Genomic DNA, 27528 nt, shown 5'->3' with positions numbered 1-27528 from the left:
AATGAGAAGATTACCAAGGATTTTATGCTGATAAACCAGACAACTTGGATGCAATGAAAAAAGTCACTGAGAAACATATCTATCAAAATTGACACAAGAAGAAATCGAGACTCTGAGTCATCCTGTATCTGTCAGTTAGAATCAAAGGTGTTTTCTAGATCAAGCCTTCACCTCACATCATCACATGTTCAGCCAGCAAAAGAGGTTAAGTCGAGTGACTGAGTGATGGCCCCCCGGGGGTCTGGGACAGGTCTGGGGCGGGGCAGGGGGCAGACCCTGGGGAGAGGGGCAACACAGCCAGGCAGGAGGAGGGCACCGCTCACGGGACCCCTGACCCCACTGCAGGCAGGCAGTCATGGGCTCTCCAGGCCTGCTGTGAGCAGGGTGGGGGGGCCTCCGCGGAGTGGGGGACCCTAGGGGGTGGGGGGACCTGAGGGCAGGTGTGGGGGACCCCGAGGGGAGGGAGGCTGCCTGAGGGCAGGTGCAGGTGCCTACACCGTGCTCTGCCCACGATCGACCGATGGACACGGAGCCGCGTGCCTAGCACCACCTTCTCCTTTAATGCAGCTCGGACCCCCTCGGGCTCAGAGCGTGTGGATGGAAGGATGGAGACACAGGCCCTCAGGCTCTGCGCCAGGGGGCTCCCTGGGAGGGCGCGAGCCACGTCTTCCAGGTGAGAAGACGCCGCCAGTAGTGTCTGTAAAGGTGTTCAAATTCTTAATACTTTGGGTTAAAAAATATATTCTGAGGCCGGGACACAGCCGGCCTGAGCGACAGGCTCCTGGGCAGGGCAGCACACTGGTGGTTTCTGTTCAAGGCCGACCTCAGTCTCAGCTTCAGTACTTCATCGTGCAGCCTCCGGGCCTCAGGACAGAGAGGTACTCAGGTCAGCCTGGACGCAGAGGCACGGTGGGGGCGGAGCCCGTGCCCTGGGCCTGGAGCCGCTCCCGCCCCCCAAGGGGAGGGCCCCACTCCCTGCAAGCCTCAGCCCCCTGTGCTGGGGGTCTCCCTTTCCCTCCGCCCCCACCCCGCAAGCCTGCCCCCTCTGCTGGGGGTCTCCGTTCTACTCCCCCACCCCCACCCCGCAAGCCTGCCCCCTCTGCTGGGGGTCTCCCTTCCACTCCCCTGCCCCCACCCCACAAGCCTGCCCCTCTGCTGGGGGTCTCCGTTCCACTCCCCTGCCCCCACCCCACAAGTCTGCCCCTCTGCTGGGGGTCTCCCTTCCACTCCCCCACCCCCACCCCGCAAGCCTGCCCCCTCTGCTGGGAGTGCCCCCACCCCGCAAGCCTGCCCCCTCTGCTGGGGTCTCCTTCCACTCCCTGCCCCACCCCACAAGCCTGCCCCTCTGCTGGGGGTCTCCGTTCCACTCCCCCGCCTCCACTCCACAAGCCTGCCCCCTCTGCTGGGGGTCTCCCCTCACCCCCCCCACCCCGCGTGCCTCAGCCCCCTGTGCTGGGGGTCTCCCTTCCCCCCGCCCCCTGCCCCGCATAGGCTGGACCAGGAAATGGTGAGATGGAGAATGAGGTAGCCAGGGGGTCAGCGTCAGAGCAGCCCCCTCCTGTCAGAGGGCCGGCGTGGATCGTGCAGGGGTCTCCCTTCTGTCCCACCTCCCACACTCCCTTACCTCCCCCAGACCCCTCTCCCAGGACACGGGTTACATCTGCCCCCGGGGCCTGTGTTTTCAGGCTCAGGGAGATCCCTGGGCTCCTCCATTCAGGACCCGCTGCTTCCGCTTCCTTCCTGCCCTCCCAAATCCCAGGGTCAGAGTCTGTGTGGCTCCCTCCAGGTTTCAATGGACAGTCACCATCTCCGCGTCCCGGGCGGCCTTCCCGACGTCCTCGAGGGGTGCCAGCCCCCGGAACCTGCTCCTCCGCGCGTGCAGCTGCTGGGTCTGTGGCTTCAGCGTCTCCTCCAGAATCTGCCCTCGGAGACCACTGCGGGGACAGGGTGCGGCGAGACGGAGCTGTTCGCTCGCCCACCCTGGAGCAACTTCTGTCCCCCTGGCCGGGAGGGGCCGCTCCCCCTGCCTCGGGCGCCCACCCACAGGGGACAGGCCGCCTCCCGCGCCCCCTCCTGCTGGACCTGCTCTGCTTTAAAGCCTCAGGTTCGTGGGAGACGTTACACACCGAGGACACTGCATCAGCGCCTGGTGAAGCAGGGGGTGTCTGTTTCCGGTGGGAACGCGCGGTTTTAATAATCCCTCAGAGAGGAACAGAGCACGGCCTCAGGGGTGACGCTGGACGGGTCTGCTCAGCGAGGCCCGGGGCCGCGTCCCCTACAGGACGTCGGGAGTGAGATGGGGAGGGTGGTAGACCCTGGGGCACACCCCTGCCGGGGCCCTGAGAACCCCCCTAGCACAGGGGCTGCCTGAGTCCTCAGGACAGACCCCATGGCGAGGGGCCTGACTGCCCTCATCTCACACCCCAGCTCCTGGGAAGTCCTGCCCACGGGGCGGGGTGTCTGTGCACAGATATGGCCGGCTGGGCTTGCTAAGGGGCCACGGGGGCGACGTGGGATCCCAGATTCGCAAGCACCCCCACCAACTCCCCAGCTGCAGGTCAGACCCCCCATATGGCTGCCTAACCCGCTGATGGACCCGCGACACTTTCCCAGTTTCCAGGATGACGGAGGAACGAGCCCTCTGCCATCCACAGGTCACAGCGCAACCACCTTCCTCCAGGGCCCTCGGACCAGAGCTGCTGCCGGTGGAGGGGCCGGGGCCGCCGGGGTCGGGGCGGGCGGAAGGGGCGTGTCTAGGAGGATGGACTCGCGCCGGTTGCCGCGGAGGCTGCCGACCTCGTCTCCTGACGTGCTTACAGCGGCTTCTCTTTGCTTTGTGTCGCTTTTCCAGGCGAATTCTTCGGTGTCTTCTTGTTCTCTCTCGGGTCCGTGGCAAAGGCAATCTTTGCTGCCCCCTGGAAGACGCAGCAAGAGCCTTTCTGGAAAACAGCCGCTGATGCCAAGGCAGCTGCCAGGCACAGCACGCTCGCGCCCCTCACGCTGGGGTCCCAACCCTCGGCCGGCGTGGGGTGTGGGGGGGCGAGGCTACAGCGCAGGACGTGGGCCCGGCCCGGGCGTGGGCACCACACACCTGACCGTGTTCCGTCACTAAGTCAAGCTAACGTGCGGGCTCACGCCTGACTCAGTGTGGGGAAAGCCGAAGAAGGCCTGCAGTCAGAAAACCTGAATTACAGACTCATTGGCTTGGATCAAGGACACAACAAACCGGCAGACAGACTTTGAAAATACGCCAGAAGCAGCAGAGCCAGCTCTTCTGACAGAGACGGACCCCTGTGGCTCCACGTGAGCTCACGGCCCCCCACACGTGTGCAGGTACAGCTGGGGCTTAGGGGTGTCCCCTGACTAGCCTCCTGCCACCCGATCCAAGGCCGGTGAGCCCCGACTGCTCTCAGGGACCCCACAAGCTCCAGACGGTGACCGTCCGGCATCTCCAGCAGGACATCTTCTCTGCCCTCCCCAGAAGCAGCCGCGACAGGTTCTTCTGGGCGGAGGGGCCCTGTGCACGGGCCAAGGAGGGCAGGATAAAGGCTGCGTGGTTCTCTAAGGATTCACGGACTGCTTAGGCCTTCCCTGGTGGGACAGCAGATAGGCGTCCACCAGCCAGTGCAGGGGACACGGGTTTGATCCCTGGTCCAGGGGGAGTCCACATGCCACAGGGCAACTGAGCCCGTGTGCCACACGTGCTGAAAGGCCAGAGAGCCACCGCTCCTGAAGCCTGACACCCAGAGCCCAAGCTCTGCAACAAGAGAAACCGCCACAGCGAGAAGCTCGGACGCCAGTGGAGAGTGGCTCCAGCTCACGGCAACTAGAGGAAGCCTGCACCCAGCAACCGAGACCCAGTGCGGCCAAAAATTAAATAAAAGAAGAAAAGAATTCACAGACCACTGACGTTTATCTCGAAAACAACAAATTCCTTCAAACGTCTAGGTTAGGGCATTACCCAAAGTGTGTGTGAACAGCACTCTGAATGCTAGAGAATCAGCTCTGGGGCCTGGGGACATCTGCCCTGGATTTCTGACCACTGGGGCCTGGTGTGTTTCATCTGAGTTTGCTCGTCCGCCTCCCCACAGTGGCCATCCTCTGTCCTGCCTGATTCCTGTTCCCTGTCTACTGGGTTTTCTGTTCCGGAACTTTCTTTTCTCTCCTCCTCATGATGGCCACACCTGGATGCCTGGGTGGAACTCTCCTGTGTGTGCCCTGACCTCCTTGGCTCCCACGCGGACGGCCAGTGCTCTGGGCTCTACGCAGACCCTGCACTCCTGAAGGTGCCCGGCCCCCTGCTGTTGGGGTGTGTTCTCGCTGCTCTGCTGGGGTGACCCGTGCCCCCACTCCAGCCATCCTGCAGCAGTTATCCTCCTGGCGGGGACCTGGAAGATTTCTGCCGTCAGGGCTACAAGCTGGGGGCTCTGCAGCCCTGTAACTGGGACGCGAGTGGCAACACGGCAGAGCCGTCGCCCGGCGCTGCCTGCAGCTGCCTCGCCCCCAACTGGAGCCCCAGCCCAGGGAGCTTAGACTTGTGCATCTGAAGTATGAGAGTGCGTCTGTGTGTGTGAAGTGTGCGAGTGTGTGTGTGTGTTGGGGGGCACAGCTGCTGCAGAGATTGTGTGTGTGTGTGAAGTGTGCGAGTGTGTGTGTTGGGGGGCACAGCTGTTGCAGAGATTGTGTGTGTGTGTGAAATGTGCAAGTGTGTCTATGTGTGAAGTATATGAGTGCATGTGTGTGAGTCAGGGTGCACAGCTGCTGCAGAGACTGTGTGTGTGTGTCTGTGTGTGTGGTTTGTGTGTGCATGAAGTGTGTGCGTGACGTGTGCGAGTGCATCTGTGTGTGTAAAGTGTGCAAGTGTGTCTGTGTGCGTCAGGGTGCACAGCTGCTGCAGGGACTGTGTGAGTGTGTCTGTGTAAAGTGTGCAAATGTGTCTGTGTGCGAAGTGTGCGAGTGTGTCTGCATATGTGTAGGGGCACATGGCTGCTGCAGGGACTGGGTGAGTCTCAGATGGGAGGAGGCTGGGTGGGGTGCCGGGGCGGCGGGGGGGTCATGCAGGGCTAATCTGCCAGGTCACCTCTAAGTGGGTCACCAGGCCGGCCGCCTGCGTCACCATCTCCAGCCCAGCAGCACCTGCTTGACCTCAGAAGGAGCCTAAGGCTGGGAGAGGCTGGGGAGTGGGGGGAGCAGGAGCCCGCAAGCTTCTCCTCTCCCCTCCACTCCCCGTCCCCCCATCCCCCTACCCTCACTGGGACAGCTGCCACAGACGCAGCAGAATCGGAATTGGAACCTCCTGCCTGGGGGGTGGGGTGCTGCACACACAGCGCCATGTGTCAGGCCCTCCTGCTGTGGCCCCCAAGCAAGCGCCAGGTCCAATGGGCATTTCTTACACACAGACACCTGCTTTTACCTTTAAGACGTGAAGGGTGTGATTCCGGCTGCACCCCTAGCCCTGTGTTGCTGTTACCAGAGCACAGTGCATGGACTCTAAGGTCACTGACAAAGCCGCTGGATTCAGAGCATCATGAAAAACGAAGATACCACAACTTTCGAAAAAGTGGGTGGTGAGTCACGAGGCTCGGGCCCCTGCCTGGACCAGAGGAAGCTTCCTGACCGGTGCAGGGGGTGGACAGGACGTCGGCGACCCCTGCAGAGCCCACAGGCAGGCTGTGGGAGGCCAGGCGCCCCCGTGTCCCTGTGGGCCAGTCCAGCCCAGCCCCTCCGCCAAGCTCACAGGGACGGGGGATGCGGTGGACGGAGCCCCAGCTCTGCCTACGTCCGCCCCTGTAGATGACTCTGAGGGCCACTAATGCGCTCCCCGCCTACAGGCCCGCCACACGACTGCTTTGACTTCTCTGAGACAGGCCCCCGGAAGGCTCCCAAGAATTTAGTGTCTTTAACTCTCCCAGACGTGCTCCTGGAAGCGGACGGCCTGCAGCCGGCCCTCCGCGGCCCGGTCTCTCTAGGCTGCCCGCTGAGCGTGCCGGCCGCTGTTCACAGCTGGAGCACTGAGACGCGGGCGTCTCCTTTGGGTTTTCTGCCACCCGGGCGTTGCCTGCGACCTGCCTGTCCTGCCCTCTGCCTATTTGTCTACTGCACTCTTTAAAAAATCTATTTGTGGTTTCTCTTTATATATTAGATATTAACCTTTCGTTACAAACACATGTCACAATCTCCCCGTCCTTTGACTTTGATTATTTTAGACCATGAAAAACACTGCTGCTTGTACTTTCCTATTTTTAGTTTCAGTGTTCTTACATTTAACTCAGGAGGCAAAGTGCTACTCCAGATTTATAGACACTCTTCAGTTCCTATGCTATGAACCCTAGTAACGGAGTGACGAGAAGCCGTATTTCTCCGTAAAATACAAAATATACAGAATGGGACAAGCTTCTTCTTGCACAGCATCATGGAAGTCATTTCCAGCTGGAGGGAAGCATGCAAAAAGGCAGCGAGCTCCAGCAACACATGCCAGGAGTGCGCAAATACCATGCCCTGGGTCATGGCTGCCCCGTGGCGGCAGCGACTCAGTGGCCGTGGTTGGATGGACAGAGAAGCAGATGCCCATCCACACACACGGAACATCACTCAGCCCCAAAGAGGAAGGGATTTCAACACAGGCCACGATGCCCACAAGCCTTGAGGACGCGATGCTCAGTGAAATGACCGTCATGGCGCACACGCAGGGTGCCCTCACTCACGGGGGTCCCAGGAGTCAGACACAGACAGAGAGTGGGGAGGGGCAGGGACTGGGGAGCCAGTGCTGCACGGGGACAGAGCTGCAGTCTGGGAAGACGGGAAGGCCCTGCAGATGGACGAGGTGGCGCCTGTAGAGCGCCGGGACTGCGCTAAGTGCCCCTGAACTGCGCGCTTAACCACACAGTCCAGACGGCACGTGGTCTGTTACGGGCACTCAGGCACAAGTGACTTGTGGCAACTCCCCATCCGATGGCCACCAAGGCCACGACAACGCTTAAACCCAGGCCCAAGGGGGGTCCTGGTCTCTAGGGGTCACCTTGACGATCCCCTCTGTGCTCTGGGTAGGAGGAGGAGCCCTCATCACCATGAAGAGGCTGCGGGGGGGCAGGGGGCAGGGGGTGCAGGTGGAGGGAAATGGGCCTCCTGGGCCCTGGGGGAGGGGAGGAGGTCTGCTGCCCGTCTCGTGGCCCGTGGCCTGGACTGCAGACCGGAGTCCAGCCTGGGGGCCCTGAGCCCAGGATCTCGGGCCCTTCCGCTGCCAGATCAGCACCCAGGCGGGCCTAGTGCCTGCAGAAGGGAGCAGGGGAAGCCAAGGGACTCCAGAGGGACAACAGGCCAGCGCGTCCTGCATGGCTGGCCCAGGCGGTCTGCTGGGGCAGGGTGCCCGCACAGTTTGGCCAGCAGCTGCCTGGAGCCGGGAGCCTGTGCAGGTCGAGGGGTATGGTGACCAACCCCACCCCCGCTCTGAAGACACACCTGGGGGGCTGGGCCCTGGGCAGAGCGCATGGGCTGTAGGGGGGCCCTGGGGCCCTGGGCAGGGGCAGAGTGACTTCATTACTGGGGTCTCACACGCAGGGGTGCGGAGCTGCAGACACAAGGCTGCCCTGAGCAGAGCCGGTGATGAGGCCTGGACGCCAGGACAGAGCTGCTTGGGGAGCACAACAGAGGACCGGCCAGGCCTCGGGATGGCCCGTGGGAGGGACCGGGTGGGGTGGGGGGCGAGGACAGCCCTCACTGGGCCTGGGAATGAGGAGGCCGGTGGGGGGTTCCCAGGACGGCACAGCCCCCCAGAGGACGCTGCAGAGGAGTGACTCCCCCTCTGGGAGGACCCAGGCCTGAGCTGCAGGCAGGTGAGGGATGAGCTTCGGGGAAGTGGTCTGAGCGCCCACAGGGAGCTCCTGGGAAGCCGGGCAGCGGGGCTGCAGGGGTGCTGCCGGCGGAGCCCGGGACAGGGTGGACGAGCTGGTGGTTTCTGTTTTCTGCGTGAGGTCACCGCTGGCAGAGGGACAGGACCGCCAGCTGACGGGCTTTGCAAGGCAGGCCGCCTTCACGCGGGTTCCTGGACGCGGCCCGGCCCCCTCCCCACCGCCTACCGGGCTCCGGGGCTCCTCCGCGGACGCCCCCTCCCCACCGCTTCCCTCCCCTCTGCGGGGGCACCCCTTCCCCCCCAAATACCGGGTTCCTCCGAGGGGTCGTCCCCTTCCCCACCCACCACGTACCTCTGCGGGCGCCCCCTCCCCTACGCGGGCGCCCCCTCCCTGCCCCCCACGTACCGGGTTCCTCCGCGGGGGCGGGGCTGGCAGGCTCCCGGGCTCCTCCTGCCTTCTCCTCATCACCTGGGTGCTCTCCCTCCACTCTTGCAGCAATCGCTTGTCTCTGGGGGGGTGCCGGGGGGCGGGCAGCAGAACGTGAGCGCTGTGGGTAAAGCGGCCCTCAACTCACCAGCGTTTCTATGGTCACTTCTAGAGCTTCACACAGAAGCGTTTCTACGGTCACTTGTAGAGCTTCACACAAAAGCCCCTCACTCCGGGGCCCCCCTCAGAGGGCAGATGCCGGCCGAACACCCAGGCCTCCTGGGCAGCGCTTGGCGCCTCTGAGTCTGTCTGGACCTCCTGGTGGGGACCAGCCCGACCCTGGCCAGCCCCTGCCCGCTGAGGCACCAGAGCCCTTTCCAGGAGGGCCCAGCTGGGGCCGCCAGCTCCAAAGCCAAGGCCTCAGGCATTTACGGGTCTGCACGCGGCGGAGGGGGGACGCCTGAGTCTCACCAGGAGCCTGAGCCCCGTCTCTGCCACCCAGTGCCCGCGGCTAGGCTGTTGGCAGCGCATAACCTGCTGCACCACAAACCCCAGACGATGCCCAGGGCTTGCTGCCTCTGCGGTGCCAGGCACTGCGCCCAGGAGGTCCCCAGCTAGCCCAGCTCCACCCGGGCCGCAGCCGTGGCGCTGAGATGGCCGGGCCGGGGGCTTCACACGCCGGGCTCCGGCTCTGGGCACCGGCTCTCAAGCCCAGGCAGCCACTCGCCTGTTTGAACCAAGTCCTGACTCTTCTGGCGAACCCTTCTGGCCCCCAGACCTGGCTCTCCGTCTCCTCTCCGGGCAGAGCCCTCCGCTGTGGGCCCAGAAGCTGCTGCCCTCCCAGACTCCCCAGATCTTTCCCGTGGTCCGGGCCCCTGCTGGGAGGTGCTAGATCCCCTCCGTCCTCAGGGTCACGGTGCTGGCCCTTCTGGGCTCCTGGCCTCCGCCCCTCAAGGCCTCTGTCTTGGGCTCCAGCCTGAGGGAGGCACCGGCTCTGGTGTTCCAAACAGAGCACTTCGCCCCCTGCAGCTCCCCCCACCTCCCTGCCCCGCCTCCCAGGAGCTCCCTATGGGTGCTCAGACCCCTTTCCTGCAGCTCAGTCACCCCTCACTCCTCCTGCAGCTCAGGCCTGGGTCCTCCGAGCGGGTGTCACTGCCCCACACCCTCTTCTGCAGGCACCGGCCTGCTCATTCCCAGGCCCAGTGCGAGGCTGGCTATCCTCGCACCGCCTCCCATGCCTCCTGGGAGGGCCAGGTGCCCTCTTTGCACCTGCACAGAGCCCTCCTCACCTGTGGGGCTGCCCACCCCAGGCCCCAAGCCGCTGCCCACAGGAAGCTGTGACTCTGCAACTGCAGGCGCCTCTGTCACCTCTCTGTGACACCTCTCAGGGGTCTCTGTCGCCTCTCAGGAAATGGGCTGCAAGGGACCTACTCCTTCAGAGGCACAGACCGAGGTTCTGGGGAACCGCAGGAGCACAGATAGGCGGGGGCCATGTGGAGGCTGGGCCACTGGAGAGGCCCCACGCTGGGCCTGGAGGCACTGACTGGTCTCAGGCCCACGGCAGAGAACCAGGAGGGAGCTGCCACCTGCCCTCTGACTCCAGAGCTGCTTGGAGAGGGCGGGTGGCGCCCTGGGCCCCGCGGAGCCCAACCTTCGTCTGCCCTGCCTCTGGGCCCCAGGCCGGGCGCCCAGCTGAGCCGGAGGAGGCAAAGGTGCTCGGGAGGGGCGGTGGGCAGCCGCCCCTGCAGACCTGCCTGGATGGGGAGGGGGCGGGGGACACCTGGAGGGGCACAGTGGGGGTGCGGCAAGTTCCACGAGGCACGCAGGTGGACAGACACCCGGGGGAGCCCAGGCCACACCGCCTCGCTCAGCCGCACCATCAGTCACGAGTGCGGGGCCCCAGGGCGGGCACGCCGTGTTCCCTGCCTGGGTCTGAGTGCCTGGCAGCACCGGCCTTTCCCTGAAGGCGATGGAACCCCACTAGAAAAGCACATGTGGGACGGGACCAGCATGCGGGCCCATCTGAACATTTGCTCTGAGGGTCCTGAGAGAAGACACTCAGGTGGGCTGATTCCAGAAGGTTTATTCAGACAATTTACAAGGCAGGGGAGGGACCGCGGGGGCAGAGCAGGCCCTGCTAGGAGGTGAGGCTGTGCCCACCGCAGCCTTGGGGAGGGGGAGCGGACAGACCCTGCCCTCTCTTTCCCTCGCCCCGCTGACCTCCTACCAGACCCCCCACCAGCCAAACCCAACCAGAGGGTGGGCGCACCCGGGCATGCTGCCAGCCAAACCCAACCAGAGGTGGGCACCCGGGCATGCTGCCAGCCAAACCCAAACAGAGGGTGGGCACCCGGGCATGCTGCCAGCCAAACCCAACCAGAGGTGGGCGCCCGGGCATGCTGCCAGCCAAACCCAACCAGAGGGTGGGCACCCGGGCATGCTGCCAGCCAAACCCAACCAGAGGTGGGCACCCGGGCATGCTGCCAGCCAAACCCAACCAGAGGTGGGCACCCGGGCATGCTGCCAGCCAAACCCAACCAGAGGGTGGGCACCCGGGCATGCTGCCAGCCAAACCCAACCAGAGGGTGGGCACCCGGGCATGCTGCCAGCCAAACCCAACCAGAGGTGGGCACCCGGGCATGCTGCCAGCCAAACCCAACCAGAGGTGGGCACCCGGGCATGCTGGAGGCAGTCTGTCTGTGCTAGGCGGTCTCTGGGGGCCCCGGGTGCAGGGGAGACGGGCAGTTGGCGGGGCTGGAGGGCAGAGGGTGGACAGTGAGGACGGGACCAAGGTGACCCCACACGAGGCCGACTGAGTCAGCCCGGACCCCGGGGTAGGGGCAGGTGAGCCCACGGACAGCACGCTGCTCTAAGCAGCTTTCCTTAGAGCCGGTGACAGACAGGAGACAGACTCGGGGAGGAACAGGGGGAGGATAAGGAAGCAGAGGGGGACACAGGCCGGGGGTGGACGAGGGGCTGCGCCCAGCCGTGGGCACAGCACGGAGGCTTCCAGCAAAGCCAAGACCCCGGACGCCCCCGACCCCGACCCCGGACGCCCCACGCGACCCCGGGGGCTCCCTCACCCCAGGCACCCCCTTGACCCTGGCGTCCCCCCCACTTCACCTCGACCCGGGCACACTCCTCCACAACCTCACCTCTTGCTCTGCTCCTGAGCCTGCCTCTCCCGCAGTTCCTGGAGGCCCAGGCCCCTGCTCTTCCCTAGCTGGCTGGTGCGGACCAGGGCCTGCCGGGTGGAGTCCAGCTCGGGCAGCACGCCCTGGAAAGAGGGTATCTTCATCCTATGATGACACGAGGTCGTTAGCCGAGCGCGTCATGCAGCCCGAGTCGGCCCCTGGGCACGAGCGAGGAGCCACGGGCAGCTGCCTGTGGAAGTCCCAACGGTCACGGTTGGTGGGCAGGGCCTCCACCCCCTCCCCAGGCCAGGTCACGACTGGACGACACCTGGGACCAGGTGAGACTGTGCTGCTGCGGGAAAAGGTGGGCATGGACCTAGATGAACTGGGTCATCGGGGCCTCTGCTGGGGAGCCCTGTGCTGTGAGCCCAGGGCCACGGCCAGGCAGTGACCCTCCCCACGGCGATGACCCTCCAACGATGCTTTCCTTTGAGAAAGTCTCAAACCTATACAACGGCTGAAGCGACAGTGCAGTGAGCACGTGCACCCTTTTCTCGTGGATCTAAGCTCTTCTGTTTTCCAACAGTGACCAGCCTTGTCACCTCAGATGGGCCCGTCTCACACCTCGCCACAGACTTTCACCACAGACTCGTCCACACAGTCCACGGGGCTGCAGGCGAGTGACCGCGGACCGCGTCCTGTGTCCTGGATGTGACGTCACCGCCTGTGCCCACGTATGAGCTGTGTTCGCCAATGTTACTGGGTGACATTCTCTCTGTACACACACACATCCACACACGTGTGCACACCATGAACACACACACCACACGTGCACACACACACCATGCACACACACACACACCATGCACACTCACACCATGTGCACACACACACCCATGCACACTCACACCACACGTGCACACACATGCACACGTACACACCATGCGCGCACACACACACACCACGCGCACACACACACCATGCACACGCACATGGCGTAAGTTTTTCTCTCCTGTGACCTCTTGCTCTGAGCCTGTTTCCCTGGCTGCCCCCGTCTGGGTAACTTGAACACTAAACTGGGGCTGGCACCTGCCATGTCTCAGGAGGGCGACGTGGACACATGTCCCCCTGACATCGTAACAGGGCCTCACAGGATACCGTGACGACCTGCGGGGACTGCGTCCAGCCTCGCCTCCCGCCTTCACCTGCAGAGGGGCCTCGGGCGGGGGAGCGGCTTCCCTCTGGAGCTCAGCGCGGCCCTGAGGCTGGGGGGCAGCTCCGCTGGCAGCAGCTGGTTCCCCAGCGCCCCTGCCTGCTCGTTCTCCACGATCTCCTGCCGCAGCTTCCAGAACCGCCGGATCTCCTCCTCGCTCGGCCAGTCCTCCGGGGGCTCGGTGGATCTCCTGGGCTCGTGCGGGTCTAGTGTTTCAACAGGTGGGAAAAAGTCTGCCTTTTCTGTTACCATGCTTCCCTTTGGCTCCTGAGAACGAATGGTTTCTTTGTTAGGCACGTGCTCTTCGGATAACTCCAACAGGGGCTGTGGCAGATCCCTTATGGTCATCTTTTTAACTGGGGAAACGGACAGCGAACAAAAGGCCATTTTAGTAGGTTGCACTTCCACGCCCGAGACACAGCCTGGAGCCCTCTCCCTGCACAGAGAGGGCTGGGGGGCTCCCTGTGTAGAGTGGGCTGGGGCGGTCCCTGTGCCCCAGGCCCTCACACTGCACATAAGTCCATATAAATGAAGACATCTTCCCCATCTAGACCTTCTAGTATCTGCTTCTAATTGATGCTCAGCCCACACACTTGTCATTTTTTATTGCAACACTTTTGCTGACTTTAGACACTTTGATCTCTAGGAAACTCAAGTGAGAAAACTGGCCCCAAACGTATTCATCCTGAGGTGCACCACAGCCCTCATCGGGTGTTAGGGCCACAGCACCCCACAGACGGGGGTCATCTGGCCTCACATGGCCTCTGGCGGGGCAGGACCTGATGTGCTGACTGACAGACAGACAGGAGGCCCAGGCCTGCCCCAGGCTCACCCACCAAGCCCAGTCTCAGCCTGCAGCACACGCCCCAGACCCAGTGGCCCCTGGCGTTCTTCAACACATTGAGACAGCTGAGTCCATCCAAGTTACCTTCTGGTACAAGGCGAATTCATCTTCAGCTTTTCGGCCTAATTGATTTACCATTTTCTACCCTTTTCCCCAGTCGATCATGTATCTATTATGTTAGAACCCACACAGCCCTCTTTGTAAAAATACAAATAAAAAATACAATGGGACCGAAAGATAATGAGTTTTAACTATACAATAAAATGTTAAATTCTGAACAATACGTTCAGCGTCAGTGGTCACAACTTTGTTTCTTGAAGCGGAGGCCGCTCTCCGTGTTCGGGGGAGACTGGAATGTGGGCGGGTAGGCACCTGGACTCACAGGTCAGCATGGCGGCACCTGCCCTTCGGAACCGGGCCCGGGCTCCTCCCCGGGAACCCAAGGGTGCACGAGGCGCGCTGTGGCCACAGCAGGTGCGGCTCGTGTGAGCCCGGGACGGCCTGGCCCCGGCCACTACATGCTGGGGGTTGCTGCGTTTCTTTTTAAAGAAAAACAGTTTTCAAAATGGGCAAAGACATGCTTTAAAAAGTATTAAGAAGTGACGAGAAATGAGCCTATGTGTCCAATTTGCTTGTGGACAATTGACTCAGCATCGGACACAAACTGGACCCGGCACAACACCAAACAGAGGAGGAGAGGTCCCGGCAGGACCCGGCCCAACACCAAACAGAGGAGGAGAGGTCCCGGCAGAGGCGGTCCTTCAAGTCAAGCAGGAGGGCCAATGGAAACACTGCAGACGGATGCTGACTGTCACCCGACGTGGCGGGAAAGCAACTAACACAGGACAATGCAGACCACTGCTCCGCCTGGTCATTTGGTGTATTTTTAAGTGAGTCCTGGGGTGGTCACCTCGTGGGGGCTTGCAGGTGAGGACAGCTTCGTTTGAACCACCCCAGTGGGCTTTTACCCAAACCCACCCTCAACAAGCTCAGTGACAGGCACCGAGGGTGCAAACCAATGCATGCGGAACCAGGAAGACACGCGGCTCTGAGAGAGCACGGAGGTCTGTGCGAGTCTGGCAGGGGACGTGCCAGGCGCCTTTACCCGGTGTGACTCCCTGGGGCCCCGGTGTCACAGAGCACTGGCACCAGCGCGTCCTAACAGTCGCGCCACCCACCTCGAGGGGAGCCGTCGTGGGGGGCCGCGTGGTCGGCCGCGCAGATCTGCAGGAAGGTCAGGATGGCCACCAGCCCCCTCTGCACCACAAGGGGCGGCGGGAACTCCAGGGGGCAGTGCCGCAGACTCAGGGCCTTCAGGGTGGTCACGCTCCCTGCGGGAGAGCAAAGCCGTCAGCACCGCCAGCCGGCGGAACCGGCCCGTCGGGGCAGCCCGGCCCCCAACGTGCCCCAGGATCTGGGGCGAAAGGTCATGACAGATGTCTGAGATCTGCTTCCAAAAAAAAAATAATCTCTGCAGAGGAGAGGGATTCTGCGGATGAAGACCATGGTGGTGATAAAATTAAATACGGAAATGGAAACGGCAACCGCAGCGCTCTGGTGAAAACCAAAATACAAAGATCTGTCACGTGCTATCTCAAAGACCTATTTTCAACAACAACAACAAAAACTCGGGTCATTCAGAAAAGGAGGAGCAGGAGGAGAACGGGCCGTACACTCAGGAAACACACAGTCGGCAGAGGCTGTCTTCCAGTTGGTCCAGGTGCCGGATTTAGCACACAGAAACTTCAAAACAGTCATTTTACATGTGCTCAAATAAATGAAAACAACAACAACAATAACCCGTGTTTAAATGATTAAAGGAAAACGTAGTGAAATGACTCAGCAAATGTCAATAAAAAGTACAAACTACACAAAAGAAGCAAGTGGAAGCTCTGGAGCTGAAAATCACGAAGACTGAGATGAAAATCTATGGGAGGGACTCAGCAGCAGGCACGAGATGGAGCAGAAACAGTAAGCGAACTTGAAGATGGAGGAGCAGAAAGTCTCCATCCGAAGATCACAGACGGGGAAAGGGTTAAAACCAGAGCGGAACCTCCAGAGCCTGTGGAACAGCGGCAGGTGTGCAAACGTGTGTAAGGAGAGCAAAGACACAGAAAGGAGCAGAAGAGTTACCCAAGGAGACCACGGCCAAAAGCCCCCGGAGGCGACGAGACATTAATCTACACTCTCAAGATGCTCAAAGGGATTCACACTGAGGACATCTCGGTGCAATTTCTGGAAGACCAAGAAAATAACCTTGGAAACAAGTCATTATGTAAAGGAACCAGCCACAAGGTCTGGTTTTTCCAGTAGTCATGTCTGCATGTGAGAATTGGACCATAAAGAAGGCTCAGAACCAAAGAACTGATGCTGTCAAACTGTGGTGCTGAAGAAGACTCCTGAGAGTCCCTTGGACTGCAAGGAGATCCAACCAGTCCATCCTAAAGGAGATCAGTCCTGGGTGTTCATTGGAAGGACTGATGCTGAAGCTGAGGCACCAATACTTTGGCCACTGGATGCAAAGAACTGACTCATTGGAAAAGACTGATGCTGAGAACGATTGAGGGAAGGAGGAGAAGAGGGTGACAGAGGATGAAATGGTTGGATGGCATCACCAACTCAATGGACTTGAGTTTGAGCAAGCTCCGGGAGATAGTGAAGGACAGGGAAGCCTGGCGTGCTGCAGTCCATGGGGTTGCAAAGAGTCGGACATGACTGACCGACTGAACAACACAAGGTCGCTGGCTGAGTTCTTGCCAAGAGCAATGGTGGCAGAAGACACTGAGCATCAGGCTCCAGGTGCTGGAGAAAACCTGCTGATCAAGCATCTGAGTCCATCCAACTGTCCTTCAAGACCCCAGATGAAAGGAAGGCCTTCCGGAATGGACTCACATAGAAACAGAGACCGTCAACTGGCCTGCAACAATTTAAAACCTGAATTGGTCATTATCTGCCCCTCCCAGCCCCACCCCACCCACAACCTCAAGTGCAGGTGAGAACCACTGAGCAGAACGGATGAGCTTAACAGTCAACTGAACACAGCAGAAGACAGGACCGATGGACACAAAGGCGGGCCAACAGAGAGTCCTTCACGGTGGAGCACAGAGCGGGAGACAGGAGCTGGGAAAGGGGCACTCAACGCATCTGAGACAGAAGCACACGTAACCGTCAGGAGCCGGATGCGAGGGAAAGGCATGCGGGGGACACGACGCCCAGAGAAACAACGGCGGCCCCAGAACCCCCCAAATCTGACGAGAGGCATCGACAAGCAGAGCCAAGCAGCGCAGTGAGCCCCGAGCAACGTGAATACAAAGAAAACCACACCCAGACACACCACAGACAAACTGCCGAAAGTCAAATGAAAAAAGAAAAATCTTAGAGCAGCCAGAGGAAAAAAAATGTGACCTCTATTATCAAAACGGTTGACTTCTGAACAGGTGATGGAATCCACACAACAACACAGATGTCTCCGAAGTACTCAGTCCCCACAATCTGGCTTCCCACACGCTCAGCTAAAACATCCTTCAACAACGAAGGAAAAATAAAGACGACCTTTTAGAAAACCTGGGGTGGCAGAGGATGAGGTGGTTGGACGGCATCACTGACTCAAAGGACACGAATCTGAGCAAACTCCAGGAGATAGTGGAGGACAGAGGAGCCTGGTGTGCTGCAGCCCACGGGGTCACAAAGAGGACAGAGGAGCCTGGTGTGCTGCAGCCCACGGGGTCACAAAGAGCCGGACACGATGTAGTGACCGAACAGTAACAATAATCCTTTGCCATAAGACTCAGTGTAACACAAAAGAAGATCTTCCCGCCAACAAAGTTGCCCCATTTGGAAGACGAAACTTCAAGAACAAGTGAAGAGCAGCAGAGGGTGACCATGTGAGGAACGTAAATAAGACAGAGTGCTCACTGGGTGCAGCCCACACCTGGGGGCAAAACGCACGAAGGCACAGCACACGAGGCTGGCAGGAGGCGCGGAGCCCAGGCAGGAGGGGCGCAGAGCCCAGGCAGGAGGCGCCCGGGAGCCCAGGCAGGAGGCGCCCGGGGCCCGGGAGCCCGGGCAGGAGGCGCCCGGAAGCCCGGGCAGGAGGCGCCCAGGAGCCCGGGCAGGAGGCTCCCGGGGCCCGGGAGCCCAGGCAGGAGGCACAGAGCCCAGGCAGGAGGGACCCAGGAGCCCAGGCAGGAGGCACGGAGCCCAGGCAGGAGGTGCCCAGGAGCCCAGGCAGGAGGCACGGAGCCCAGGCAGGAGGGGCGTGGAGCCCAGGCAGGAGGCGCCCAGGAGCCCAGGCAGGAGGCACCCAGGAGCCCAGGCAGGAGGTGCCCAGGAGCCCAGGCAGGAGGGGCATGGAGCCCAGGCAGGAGGGGCCCAGGAGCCCAGGCAGGAGGGGCCCAGGAGCCCAGGCAGCAGGCACCCAGGAGCCCAGGCAGGAGGCACGCGGAGCCCAGGCAGGAGGCGCCCGGGAGCCCAGGCAGGAGGGGTGCGGAGCCCAGGCAGGAGGCGCCCGGGAGCCCAGGCAGGAGGCACAGAGCCCAGGCAGGAGGCGAGGAGCCCAGGCAGGAGGCGCCTGGGGCCCGGGAGCCCAGGCAGGAGGTGTGGAGCCCGAGCAGGAGGCGCCCGGAAGCCCGGGCAGGAGGCACGGGGCCCGGGAGCCCGGGCAGGAGGCACGGAGCCCAGGCAGGAGGTGCCCGGCAGGAGGGCGTACCAGGAGACACCCGGGACCCCAGGCAGGTGGAAGAACCCTTCACATGGAAAGTGAACAGAGATGAACACACTCCAGGCATCCACGCCCACATGGATAAACCTCCAGGACGCCGTGCTGAGCCCCAGATGCCAGGTCACCAAGCATACACACGGGACGAGACAAACGCAGAAGCTTAGCAGGAGTCTGAAAGGAAGGCCCTTTAAACATGTACTGGGCAGGGGTGGTGAGTGGGAAAGATCTCAAGGCAAGCAAAGACGGTGAACAGAGACCCTGCTGGCCGAGGGGAGGGGCAGCTGGACCGGGAGGATGCCTAGGCCCACAGAGCCCCGGTGCCGCCCTCCCTGAGCACCGCAGGGCCCTGCGTCCCCAGTGCTCACACGTGTGCACAGGCAGGACGTCAGCGTGGCAGTGGCAGCCCTGTGAGCCCCGTCGTCTCGGCGCCCAGAGGGATAGAGCAGAGGGCGTCGGCTGCGTCCCCCAGGCGGGGGCAGGCCTGTGTGTCCACTGCGCATTCTGGTGGCTGCAGAAGGCTGCACTTTAACCCATCTTTCATTTCATTGTTTGTTAACACTTACCCAGCTCCACAGGTAACATTCTGATGGGATTTCTTTCTAAAAGCAAAGTTTTCAAATGCCTTCAAAACAAGACAAAAAATATGTAATTTAGCAAGCAGGAAGTCGAATGAGCATCACATTTCTTCACCTGTCTTGTCTCTGTGGGGTGGCATCCACGCACATGTGCACACGTTCCCCCCACGCTCTTCTCCGACAGCCAGCAGCCTTGCCGCCTGGCAGCTGGTCGGGCTCAGCCTCAGCGCTGCGGCCGCTGGGACCAGGCAGCTCTTTGTGAGGCCCATCCCCTGCTCAGAGGGTAGGGGCATCCCGGTCTCACCCCACCCCTCCCCAAGCGTGACAACCTCAGGATCTCCAGATGCTGCCAAACACCTGCTCACCCCATCACATACACTGCTGGACACTTTAAATCTCTCCCTGCTAGCGGCTCACACAGCCACGACACAGACAGGGAGAATGTTAACACTGGTGTTGTTTTGATTAGGCTTTTTGGAAAGTTTAAGGCTTTTAATAAGCCCATAATTACTTAAAATTTCTAATGAACATGTTTTCGGCTCTTCATTCAGCATGCTGATCTAATTTTAATGACATAACGGGTTATAAACCACAGGCAAAATTATATCTTAGACAACATTCAGCAGCTGGCTTTCAGTGGCAAAATCAAAGAATTCTCAAGTTTGAGGCCGTGTATTTGTTTCAGAAGGAAGAACAGGGCTTACAAGAAGCAGTGCTGGTTTATTTTTACTCTCTGAGGAGGGCCGAGTGCCACTGCTAAGTCAGCGGTGGGCCTAGAGCACGAAACTGGTCTCAACAGGCCAAGGGGCCTGTGATGAGCAGAGCTTCCGAAAACCACCCTGACGGACGCTCGGGGACGCTGAGGCCACCGGCCACGCTGGCAGGGGACCGAGAGAAAGTGCAGTGGGCAGAGTTGCTTGTCACGCTGCTCCAGGCCCAGGGGCAGGACCCCTGGCAGACCCAGGAGCTCGGGGAGATGGCCTGGGTGCCCCGCCCTGGGTGCCCACCCTAGGTGCCCAAGATGCCTGCTGCCAACAGCAGGGACCTGCTTCCTGTGCAGCTGCAGCAGGCCTGGGCGACTCGTGGGGGCCTTTCTCTCCTGTTACACGCAACGCAACACTCACTTCTGTGAAATACTTTTAAAACCAGTTTGCAACTGTCCAGGCGACTGAAGGGCCTTCTGCAGCCCCTGCTCTGCGTTTCATGGGGGCTGCGATGACTCCTATAGGAAGGAGGTCACCCTCGGACCCCCCTCTCCCTCCCAAACCCTCCATCCGACCTGAATGCCATTGGCTGTCCCGCGTGGACAGCTGCAGGGCCTCCGGACTGCCACTCCTTGCAAACCTCTGTGACTTCCTGTCTCTTCCGTGATGAAATTCAAACTAGCAATTGTCCTACAAGCTCAGCGACTCCCTTTCCGGGCACCGCCTGCCGCCTCCCCTCCTCTGCTCTGTCCCCAGGGACAGGCCCACCTCAGCGCCCTTGCAGTTGGCGTCCCCTCTGCCACGGACACACTGACACTGCAGGAGGGTCTGAAGTTCACATCATGAGGTTTCCTAAAGGTCGAGAGCCGCCACAGAAGCACTGGGCCTGGGGCCAAGGCGCCTGAGAGAAGCATGTGCCTCTGGGGGGCTCAGGGGGGCAGGCAGTCTGGCCTTGGTTCTAGAAGGGGGACGCCTGGCATCTTGGTAGCAGGCACTCAGCAGGACAGTGCAGAGCATGCTCCAGGGCTTCCGGTTTTCCCCAGATGGGAAGAGCGTCTCATTGTCTACCGGGAGCCAGTGCAGTCACACACGGGCCCTCGGGAGCGAAGCCGCTGGTCTGCATGCATCAGAAGTATTAGTATTTCTGACGGGAGGCAGAGATGGAACCTGCTTGTGGGGAAAGCTGCGTGCACCATCCGGCAGAGGCACTGTGGTGCCGGCGTGTTCCGAGGCACTAAGTGTCCTAAGTGATAATCATGTACGTGCTTTGGGGCTTCCCTCGCTTAGCTCAGTCGGTAGAGAATCCGCCTGCAATGCAGGAGACCTGGGTTCAATCCCTGGGTCAGGAAGATCCCCTGGAGAAGGGAACAGCCACCCACTCCAGCATTCTTGCCTGGAGACTCCCATGGACAGAGGTGCCTGGCGGGCTATGGTCCATGGGATTGCAGAGTTGGGCACAGCTCAGCGACTAAACCAACCATGCCACATGTGCTTTGGTACCTGTAGGCGCCACACCTCTCAATGGCCTTGAAGACCCCACTACACGCTTCTGTTCTAAAGTCGAAATTCATGGGAGGAGTGGGGGAGAGCGAGGCAGCCAAAGACAGGCACTTTTAAGAGACGACGACCTCCTCACCTGGCCAGACAAACACGCTACTCACTTGTGACAGCCAATCCCAGAGGGCAGCGCGGTGATCCTGTTGAATCGCAGGTCCAGCCACGAAAGGTTGGGCAGCAGCTGGAAGAAGTCTTTAGGAATCGTGCACAGGGCATTTCGCTGAAGGTGCAATTGCTTCCACGGGGGAAAGAAGAATGTTTTGTCAGCCGACTAAATTCTAAAACGTGACATATCCTCGAAACATTTCCACTGTGATAGCAATCACACATGGCGAGTTAAAAGAAAACCCGAATGTTTCCCCTGAAATCGTTGAAACGGGAAACACCCGCAGCAGAGAGTCGAGGCCTGGGGGCTTCCCTGGTGGTCCGGCGGTTAGGCATCCGCTCTGAACGCAGGGCACGCAGGCTCAGTCCCTGGTGGTGAACACGGCCACACACAGTGAGCCGGTAACGGTCACGTCAGGAAGTCCGACCTCCGCCCAGTGGACCCTTAGGCCTCCACCGTAAGCCAGGCAGGGCAGCACAGCAGGGGAGGAGGAGACACGCGCATGCTGACCGGCGTGCGCCGCGTGCCAGTGAGATGCTGCCGTCAGGGCCGCCGGGTTGAGGGCGACCCAGAAACACCCTCTCCCGCTGCTGCTGCTCGCCCTCTCACGCGTGAAGGTCTCCGTCGCTCAGTCGTGTCCGACTCTGCGACCCCATGGACTGCAGCCCACCAGGCTCCTCTGTCCACGGGATTCTCCAGGCAAGGATACTGGAGTGGGCTGTCATTCCCGTCTCCAGGGGATCTTCCTGAGCCACACATATATGCATCTATACATTTCTATTTGCCAGGGCAGCAGAGTGGAGAACTTAAGGACACTTTCCCGGGAAACCCGGGAAACTGCCTCCCTGGGTTCAAATCTCAATTTCGAAAAACCCGTGAGCTGTGTGCCTTGGAACAGGTTCCTGAGCCCCCCTGTGCTCCGGGCCTGGCCTGTGACGGGGCGCACGCCCATGGGGAACGGGGTTGGGGTGGCGCTGAGGCGCCGTTACAGCCCAGGGCACATGGCAGGCGCTCCTCCACCACCAGGGTCTCGGCTCCCAGCTCTGCCAGCAACCCCCTTCCAAGTCTGTCAAGCGCACGGCAGATGCTTGAGACACGCCGGCGAGAAACCACCGACATGCTGAAAACACAATCCCGAGTCAGCTCAGACGCGGCTGCATCACTCCCCGCGGCCAGGGGAACGCGTGGTGACCGGACTCTGGTTGTGGACGCCGTGGCTCCGGGCCCCTCCCGGCCCACCCCCGGGGCAGCTTTAGGCACTCTGTCTCCCAGGCTCAGCACTGAAGCTGTGGGTCCTTGTCAACACCAGAAGAGGAGACGGCAGAGACACGCCACGCCAGCCCCCGCCTCGGCCCCCGGGGCCGGGCTGAGTGCATCACATGAGCCCACCCTGTCTGCCAGGTTCCATGAGGCCTCATGAGGACGGGGAGGCTGGGGAGGGGTTTGGGTCCCCTGACTGGAGGCTCTGGAGGGTGTTGCTGTGGCTGCAAAACGCACCCGTGACCACCGACGGGCCACAGCTCAGAGTGGTCACCTCACCTGGGGACTTGTTGCCACGGTGATAAGGTTGACACCTCTGTATTCTGAGGGGCACAAATAAAGTCCCTTCATTCCGACTAAAGAAGGCTTCCTCCTTCTTTTACGTGTGAAGGCACCATGAGTTTCTACACTGCTGGGCTCCTCGTTCAGAACTGAGAGCGTTTGCTTCATTAAAGTGGTGTATTATAGGAAGACACAGTACGCCACTCGTGGAGGGCAGCGCTAAGGAAACAGCAAGACCAGTGCTGGCCTGACAGCAAAAGAAGGGCGTGGAACACAACCAGGGTTAGGACAGCAAGCAGCCACTCAGAGTCTAAGCGCACAGCCGCACGTATGGGGTGGCCAAGAAGTCCCTTCATTTCTTTGCATATGATGGTTCTAGTAGCTCTCGTCTTTAGCTTCAGTGGAAACAATTTTGTTCCATTGTGACAGCTGTCGTATCAGTATACACTTTTTAAAAAAACTTATCAAAACTGGTGAATTTCTGTGCAGCCATTTAAATACTGAAGATGGAAGAAAAAACAACATTTTCAGCATCTTATTCACTGAGCATGTGCACAGAGAAGTTTTATTATTTCGAGAAAGGTAAGAATGAGACTGAAATGCAAAAAAAAGACTTGCATCATGTATGGAGAAGGTGCTGTGACCGATGAAAAGTGTCAAAAGTGGTTTGTGAAGTTTTATGCTGGAGATTTCTCACTGGACGATGCTCCATGGCTCAGGAGACTACTTGAAGTTGAAAGCCATCAAATTGAGACACTGAGAACAATCAAGCTTACACCACACGGGAGATAGTGGTCATACTCAAAATGTTCCAAGCAAGCATTGAAAATCATTTGCACCAGCCGTGATATTTGGGTTCCACTTAAGTTTAGTGAAAAAAACCTTCTGTACCTTATTTCCACATGTGATTCTCTAAACATAACAAAAATGTTCCATTTTTAAAACACCAGGCAAGGAAAAATGGATACTGTACAAAAGTGTGGAACAGAAGAGATCATAAGGCAAGTGAAATGAACCACCACCAACCACACCAAAGGCTGGTCTTCAAGCAAAGGTGAGGTGATGTATGCGGTGGGGTTGGCAGGTCCTCTGAGCTCGTCTGAGCTCCTTCTGGAAAACCACACGATTAGGTCCAACAAGTACTGCTCCCAGCGAGACCAACTGAGGGCAGCACGCCACGAAACATGTCTGGAATTAGTCAACAGAGGAAAAAACCTCCCATCAGGATAATGCAAGTCTGAATGTTTCTTTGGTGACCAGGCAGACACTGTTACAGCTTGGCAGGGAAGTTCTGATTCATCCTCCGGATCCAGCAGACGCTGCACTTCCGGATGTTCACTCGTTTCAGTCTTTACAAAATTCTCTTAATGGAAAAATTTCAATTCCCTGGAAGACTGTAAAAGGCACTCGGAACAGTTCTTTGCTCAAAAAGCTAACAAGCTTTGGGAAGATGGAATTATGAAGTTGCCTGGGAAATGGCAGAAGGTAATGGAACAAAATAACGAATACACAGTTCAATAAAGTTGTTGGTGAAAATGAAAACTGTCTTTTACTTTTACTTAAACATCAAAGAAGCTTTTCGGCCAACCTAATAAAAGCACTGAAAACTGTCAGTCAGCAGGCTAACAGTGCAACACGTGGGTGTGTGTCCTGTGTGGACATCACTTTATATGCTGATCATTTAATCCTCCTGAAAAACCATGAAGACAAGGTGAGGTTCAAGGAAGCTCCCTGACTACTGGGCAGTGAGAGAACTGCTGACCCTGGACAGTCTCCGTCAAGCTGGGCAGAGGGAACTCTGTTGTAGAACTCGCCGGAGGAGACAGCCCTGCTGGATCTCAAGTAGGCGAGGGCCCGATCCCATGAAGACACCAGACCCACGATAGAGTCAAGCACTCGACCTGGGCAGGGCTGTGGGGTGAGAAAGTTTTACTGAAGTTTTTAAGGGGAATTGTGCTTTTTGTTTTTTTAGATTTGTTTTTATATGACCATTTTTTAACTCTTTATTGTTTTTGTTACAACACTGCTTCTGTTTTTTGTTTTGGTTTTTTGTCTGAGAGACATGTGGAATCTTAGCTTCAGACCGGGGATCATACCCACATCCCCTGCACTGGAAGGCAAAGGCTTAAGCACTGGACCACAGGGAAGTCTCTCAGGGGTGATGAGTTTTGATTAAGAGACCAAGCGTGTTTTCAGCAACATTTTCCACCCACCACGGGCTTTTCACTTAAGATGTTTCCGAGGAGAGGACATTAGCGTCTGGCTGGTCCCCTGCTGGAATTTCTCATTTTGCAGTGAGCAGCACATGAAACCCCAAGCTAACCCTCTTCCAATCCACCTCATTCTATAATTTCTAAAAAGAAATCTACAAGTGAGCAAAGTCTTCATTTACATCTACATGGCATGAGTGTAAGAAGCCCGGAGGCTGACCCACTTACTTTGAGGTTGGGGACTTTAAAGATCTCCCCAAAATGGTGAAGACCACTTTGACTCAAGTCTAAAATCGCTGAGGAGGAGAAGATGACCCCCTGGTGAACGTCTCTGGAGGCGGAAGCAGGCTTGCTCCCAGCCTGGCTCTCCCGGTCACCAGCCCCGCAGGGAACCGAGAGGGAACCGCTCCCCTCCATCAGTCCGCCGGGAGGAAGCACTCCTCTGGGGACCACCGCGCATCCTCCTGGGTGTGGAGTCACCTGCAGACAGGGGGCGGGGAGGGGAGACACATCAACAATGGGTACACGGCACAATCACACCTTCCGGCGGCTTGGCAGGCCTGCAATGACTGCGCTAGCTTACAAAAACCTGCGCGTCTAATAAACAGCATCATAAAACGGACTTTGATAAAACAAACTGGGCTGCAAGAAGGTTCAGATTAAACTGCTCCGCTCCTCCCTCTGCACCAAGGAGTTCCAGACTTAACTTTTAACACCTGGAAAATGCAGAGGAGGAATGGCTTCTCGAGGAATGAAACCGAATCAGAACGGTTCTAAATCCACAAGCGGGCATCTCCCTCCCCTGAGTGCGGAGGGGGCCCTGAGCTCGCCCTTTCTTATTTGCAGGTCTGGGTCCTTCCCATCAGCGTTTCGCTCAGCGGGGGTGTTGCCAGCTCACGGGTCTGCTGTGTGTCTGTCCCTCCATTTCAGGGGCGGGGAATGCGAGGCCCCCGCCCCCTGGGCCCTTTTCTGTGACTCGGGGGAGCGCAAGCTGCAACCTCCGGAAACCTCTGAACCAGGAGAAAGTCTCAGGACCTCGAGCGGGCGAGGCGGGCCGCGCAGGGGCTGGGAGGCCGCGTCCCCACAGCGCGGGCCGCGCTCTGGACCCCACTTCTCATCACCCGGCGCCCCTAGCCTCTCCCGATGGGTCCCCGCCCGGGCAGGGCGGGCCGCGCGGGGGCACGGAGGCGGCGCTCCGGGCCCCGCAAGCGCGCGGTGCCCCAGAGTCTCCAGTGCGCCCCACCACCCATCACCCGGGGCCCCCAGCCTCTCCCGATGGGTCCCCGTGCCGGCCCACAGCCCGTGCTCACCCGCCCGCCGGGGGCGCGGAGGGCCCAGCGGAACAATGGAGGCGGCGGGCGCACGCGGTCGCCATGGAGACGCGGCGGTACGGTACGGAGGCGGAGGGGGTCACGCGGTCTCCAAGGAGACGTCCGGATGTACGGCGGCCCGCGGGCTCCAAACCGCGCGGAGAGCGCTTGGGGTCGGTGCTGCGCCTGCGCGCGGGCGCGGGTCTGGGCGGAAGGATTCCGCCGCTCCCGCCGCCTGCGCCCTGCTCTGCTGGGCGGTCGGTGACACGCACGGAGGTGGAGTGTTCCCGACAATGGGGACAAGGGCGCCGAGGCCCAGAGCGTCCTGCTGCGGGAGGGTAGGGGCCGCGGCGAGCCGCTGATCGCACGCACGAAAAGGCTCGCTTTCCAGGTGGAGCCCCCGGCGTCCAGAGCGTGGACGCCCTCCCTGCTCTTTACCTCTCCGCCTGCAGCAGGCAGACGTCCTTCTTCCTGGGGTCACAGGATGGCGGCCCCGACCGCAGACATCAGCCCGACTCTCAGCTCCCAGGGGGACAAGGGAGCCCCCCCCCCCCCCCGCGCCCTCCCTCCCCCACCTCAGGAACGGTCCCTAAGATCCGCCTGGAATGGCTTCGGACACCTAGACCCGTCACCAGGAGGGAAATGAAGCCCATGAGGGTTTGTCTCGGGGCTGGGCCTCCGCCCCTAAGGTCTGCGCGCCTGGTACCTGTGTCCGCCCGGCGCAGGGCCACCGGGGGTGACGTCATTAAGGGAGCTAACCTCTGCAGTCGCCGGGCTGCTCGGAGGGTCTCTGGAAGCTGCCGCCCCTCTGCCTGAAGCTGCAGCCTCAACTACCTGCGGAGCAGGTAGTTAGGAAGGGAAGGTGGAGCCGGAGCGGGGACCAGCGAGCCCAAGCTGGAACTCACGAGGAGGGACGCGAAGCCTGGGTGTCCTGCAGAAGTTGGCACCCATGTCAGGAAACTGCACACACTTCTGGCCCAGGAGCTGGAGAAGCAAAAGGATGACTGGAGAGGCGAATCAGCCGCACACCGGCCTCCCGCCAGGGAGGTGAGCCGGCAGAGGAAGGGCATAGTGTGCGGCCGCAGCCGCACCTGGGCCCCTGCCCTGACGCTCCAAGTGTCAGAACAGTCCAGCTGCTGCCTCGTGCTCCTGGTTGCTGCTGTTCAGTCATTGAGTCATGTCCGACTCATGCCCCCGTACTACCTCCCGAATCTCATGCCAAGAGCCAAGTTAGGAAACCTGCTGGAAAAGGAATTCTGGAGTAGTTCAGCCCGGCCTGCTGACCCGTCACAGAGCTAGCTCAGCACCCGTCAGACGCGAGGAAAGGGCTGACTGGA

At 60.0% G+C, this 27528-nt stretch overlaps 1 protein-coding gene across 9 annotated transcripts; it reads right to left on the bottom strand.

The window, feature by feature from the left end:
- Positions 1 to 26272, bottom strand: LRRC27 (leucine rich repeat containing 27). 9 transcript variants are annotated; one of them, XM_061403904.1, is made up of 11 exons: positions 26192 to 26272; positions 25110 to 25361; positions 21128 to 21258; positions 18751 to 18809; positions 14646 to 14798; positions 12616 to 12979; positions 11432 to 11575; positions 8256 to 8397; positions 2818 to 2939; positions 1805 to 1934; positions 1 to 864 (listed from the first exon to the last, which is right to left on the bottom strand). In XM_061403904.1, the coding sequence occupies exons 2-11, from the start codon at positions 25296 to 25298 to the stop codon at positions 718 to 720; spliced, it is 1581 nt and encodes a 526-aa protein (XP_061259888.1). In that variant the 5' UTR covers positions 25299 to 25361; positions 26192 to 26272; the 3' UTR covers positions 1 to 717. The 9 variants fall into 9 exon arrangements, with proteins under 9 accessions (XP_061259888.1, XP_061259890.1, XP_061259884.1 ...); XM_061403906.1 differs by having other exon boundaries at positions 2818 to 2915; positions 8256 to 8358; XM_061403900.1 differs by lacking the exon at positions 26192 to 26272 and adding an exon at positions 25780 to 25857.
- Positions 26273 to 27528: the final 1256 nt, after the last annotated feature.

The sequence above is a fragment of the Bos javanicus genome, chromosome 26, assembly GCF_032452875.1.
Source record: "Bos javanicus breed banteng chromosome 26, ARS-OSU_banteng_1.0, whole genome shotgun sequence".
Lineage (NCBI taxonomy): Eukaryota > Metazoa > Chordata > Mammalia > Artiodactyla > Bovidae > Bos > Bos javanicus.
This window is presented reverse-complemented; position numbering and strand designations above follow the sequence as displayed.